We start from the raw sequence: 3,961 nt of genomic DNA on the forward strand, positions 1-3,961 counted from the left end.
TAATTCGTGAAATCAAGAATTATAATATGTATAATATCTCATCATTGCTACGCAATTGTTGGACGATTTAATTTTACAATGCAAAGAAAAGAATTTATCGCATTCAAAAAACTCAACAATTCAAATTTTTTAACTATAATTTAATCGCATTATTCAATTTAATAATTAGCGCATGAACAAAAAGGATCGACGCCGATGGGATTCAATAATAATTCATCTCTATGCGTTCGTTTACACTTTTATTATATAAACAAACTCTTCTTGATAATACATAATTGTAAAGATATGTCGTTAAATCTTACGTGTGTAAGAAAGTGCTCGTCTAATAACTGCTTTACCATATGACTATATTAAAATTGCACAAGCGAAAGATAATACTACACGAGATGTGTGCGGCGTAACGATTATCAATCGTCAATCTCTAATATTCTCAATATTTCTCATAAATCTGCCTCAAACCTCAAATAAATACAATTACTATTATTATTATTGCTTTAACTTAAAGACCTGACTTAAAGGCACAGTGTTACAGCTAGCTTTACGATAGAGATTTTTTAATGTTCTATTAATGTTATAATCGCATTGTCCTTTTCTATAGGATTAAATTGTATTACCGATTTTATTATTCTTATTATTCTTTGAATTTCATCAATAAATTGTAAATGATTTACATATAATAAACATGAAAAGTTGACCATGCGATTTACAGAATATTTGTGCCAGCAGTAAACCAAAAAAGAAAAAAAAAATGGAACGTGAGTCCTTCTTGAGCATTAAGCTACAATCCAATACTATGTATTCTTTTTCTTGAGCATGAAATATAATTCTGTAAAATTTTACGAAATAATATTTTATTTCCGATATATAGTAAACATTCATAAAATTGTAATAATTAAAATAAATGATAAAGTCTACATATACGAGATATTATATAAAAACTTAAAATCTTAATAGTTTCTAATTGCACGAGAATCTATTTTTTTCCTTCTACCAAGAATATCAACAACATAAGACCGGTCTTATTGTTCTTCATAAATTACTGTTTTTCTCACATCATAATAATAATACATGATAAAATGAGCATAAGCAGAGATAACAGTTTTTTTTTTCAAATCTGATTAACATATTAATTATACACCGTTCCTTATTTTATTAGAAACAATAACTTTGTAAAACATACGAGATAATAATATGAATCGGCTAATAAGTAACACTCTCATAGGGATTGACGCGTATTGCAATAATCATAATGTTAAATATAAAAGTACAGTGAAATTCTGTACAGCAAAATTCTTTTTTTCGACACACTAAACAACACGAATTCACTATAAATTCCATGTAAGATATTGCACGTAAGATAGCAAGAAAATAATACAGATTTCGGTATTTAAGAACCGAGTATACCAGCAAAAAAGTTCATCCTAGTTTAATGCATTATTATAAGTTATATACAAATATGTGGCGAAGTTTGCAACGTGACATCAGATATCTTATCGATATATCGATATTAAAATTCGACATTCAAGGATTTTATATATATATATCATGAGATCTATTCAAGCCGATCAAGATAAAATTCGATGGTTGATTCAATCGATAAGGAATTATCGTAGTCCCAATTTCGCAACTGTTATACAAGTTTTATTTATATTATAAGTTAGCACACACACACACACACGCATTGGTAATAGCGTTCAAGGTTTTAGTTACTTCGTACTTCGCTGTTCCGTCTCCTGTTGCGGCTTCGACCTACAAAATAATCGATATTGCGCAATTTTGTTATATGAATAAACAAACAGCAGCATGTCATTTTCTTAAATATATTTAATAATGTTTATGTGTTTTATATCTGTTTGATATAAACACACAAACAAAAATACAAAATCGTGATTTTGAATATTGTAGTTTCAAAACGAGAAAATTATGTAATTAATTATTTCTTTTAAAATTATTTATTTGTTTTATCTTCAATTTTAAGTTTGTTTAAAAGAAAATTTCGAAAATTAGAACAAATTATATGAGATATAAAGGCATAATTAAACTTAAAATATTGTATGCGCGTATGTCTGTGTGCGTGCGCGCGTATTTATGAATGTGCGTGCGTGTACACACATTTTATATGCTATAAAAATATGAGTAAATTAAGCAGCATCATCTGTTGCATATAATAAATAACAAAATAAAAGAAACATTCAAACATAAATTTACTTATTCTTGATGTATATCCCACACATAAGTAAATCAAAATTAATGACTAATCACTATGTTCTCCCCTTGTAAATTGGATAAATATATATCCAATGCATTAAGAACCATGATAAATAAGCTTTTCATTATCCAATACAAATCATCATATATTTTAATACTTGCGCACAATAGAAAACTCCGAAATTTTCGGTTTAGTTTTCCTACTTATGTATTCCACATATTATTATAGCAAACTACTGCACACACAAAGAGATCTTCAGAATACTCTATTATAAATTTTCACTACCTCTGCGTATTTGATTAAGGCATGCCAACATTCTGATCATAAAAACCGCAGGTACAGTTATTGTGTCTTTGGTTTCTTCCAACATAACTGCATTTCTCTTTTTCAACTGAAAATAAAATAAAATGTATAAAATATCATGTCTATTTCAACTTTTCATAAGAAAGACGTACGTATATTTCTCTTTTAAATATACTATTACTTACATCTTCTGCGAACTTCTCGTCAAAATTCGACTCATCATTGATTGGCGCCCACAGTTTCACATCGTAATCAATGCCAGAAGTGGCTAACATTGGGAGATATGGATGTGGTTGCAGACAATTTACTACATGTTGATCCGCTTCCAATAGCATACATAGTCTCGCCGTATCCCTCTCCCATACGAATACGTGACCGCAGTCACTACCCGACATGACGAAATCGTCGCCCCAAAAATTTGCTTCCTTAATCATAGTCCTAAAGAAACTAGAGTCAAAAGTGGAGGAAAGGCGAACAATCAGAGATAATTTGGCGGCATTAATATCGTACAGTCCGCCCAGTCCGCTCGGAGGCTTTTTCGGAACTACACGAGTCAATAATTTGGCGTCCGATCCGTCAGATATTACATGTTGATACATTTTGATTAAATGAAGTTAAAGTTATCGTTATTCAAGGTAGCAGCACTCAAACTTACCAAATAGATTTGGCGTGTATATTGACTATGGATTATTAATATAATCCGAATTATAAAAACATTCTTTCGTGCTTTGTTTTTTTCAGCTTCTTGACTTAATTATTTTAATATATTGTTAATCTAATAACTAAACTAATAGTTTTCAACCTCTTAGAGTTCCTATTTCTTTACTGCAGCCATATTAAACTATGACATTAGAAACGAGAAATCATATGAAATGCTTTGTTTATAAAATATGTCAAAATAAATTAATTATTTCATATGCCACTACTCGCATATGATAGTATAAATTGGTAAAATATACCGAAAATTCCCTCTTTTTTTAACTTGCATTAAGTCCAGGATTGGACAGTAATACGTTACTTATAATGCCATTATCATTACAATTATTTTTTTTTGGATAACTGTATCACTAACGGCGTTATAAATTTCGTTTGTGAAATGAGAAAAGTTAGCTTCGAGACATTTTTCGCTAGCGAGTGAAGAATTTAATAGTTTTTTTATTGTTATTTTTCAAACCTATACAACATAATTTCCATGCAAACAAACAGACATAAAAAACATTAAATTCTTTTTAAAATTAATAAACAAATAATTTATATGATTTCTCGCTATTGACATTATAACCTATGATGTCGATAAAAAATCAAAAATCTTAGAAAAATTCTGTACAAACCATTCACACGAATTTAGAAGTATATATGTGGGCTATTCGAACATCAACCTCCGATAGGCTTGTAAAATAAAACAAGAAATAAGAGAAACATTTTATTATATACAAAAGTTGCTTACAT

The 3,961-nt window shown here is 29.1% G+C and overlaps 1 protein-coding gene across 5 annotated transcripts in view; it reads right to left on the bottom strand.

Moving 5' to 3' along the window:
* Nucleotides 1–222: 222 nt before the first annotated feature.
* Nucleotides 223–3,961, bottom strand: part of LOC115244578 (DDB1- and CUL4-associated factor 6-like) — an 11,415-nt gene continuing 7,676 nt past the window's right edge. For 3 of the 5 annotated variants that reach the window (XM_029822322.1, XM_029822324.1, XM_029822326.1), the window contains exons 14-16: nt 2,698–2,959; nt 2,495–2,600; nt 223–1,749 (exon numbers count right to left, since the gene is read on the bottom strand). In XM_029822322.1, coding sequence (XP_029678182.1) covers nt 1,703–1,749; nt 2,495–2,600; nt 2,698–2,959 — 415 coding nt within the window. In that variant the 3' untranslated portion in view covers nt 223–1,702. The remainder of the gene's footprint in view (nt 1,750–2,494; nt 2,601–2,697; nt 2,960–3,961) is intronic. The other 2 variants (XM_029822323.1, XM_029822325.1) reach the window with 1 other exon arrangement.

This window comes from Formica exsecta, unplaced genomic scaffold, assembly GCF_003651465.1.
Source record: "Formica exsecta isolate Colony F162 unplaced genomic scaffold, ASM365146v1 scaffold82, whole genome shotgun sequence".
In the NCBI taxonomy this organism is placed as follows: Eukaryota; Metazoa; Arthropoda; class Insecta; order Hymenoptera; family Formicidae; genus Formica; species Formica exsecta.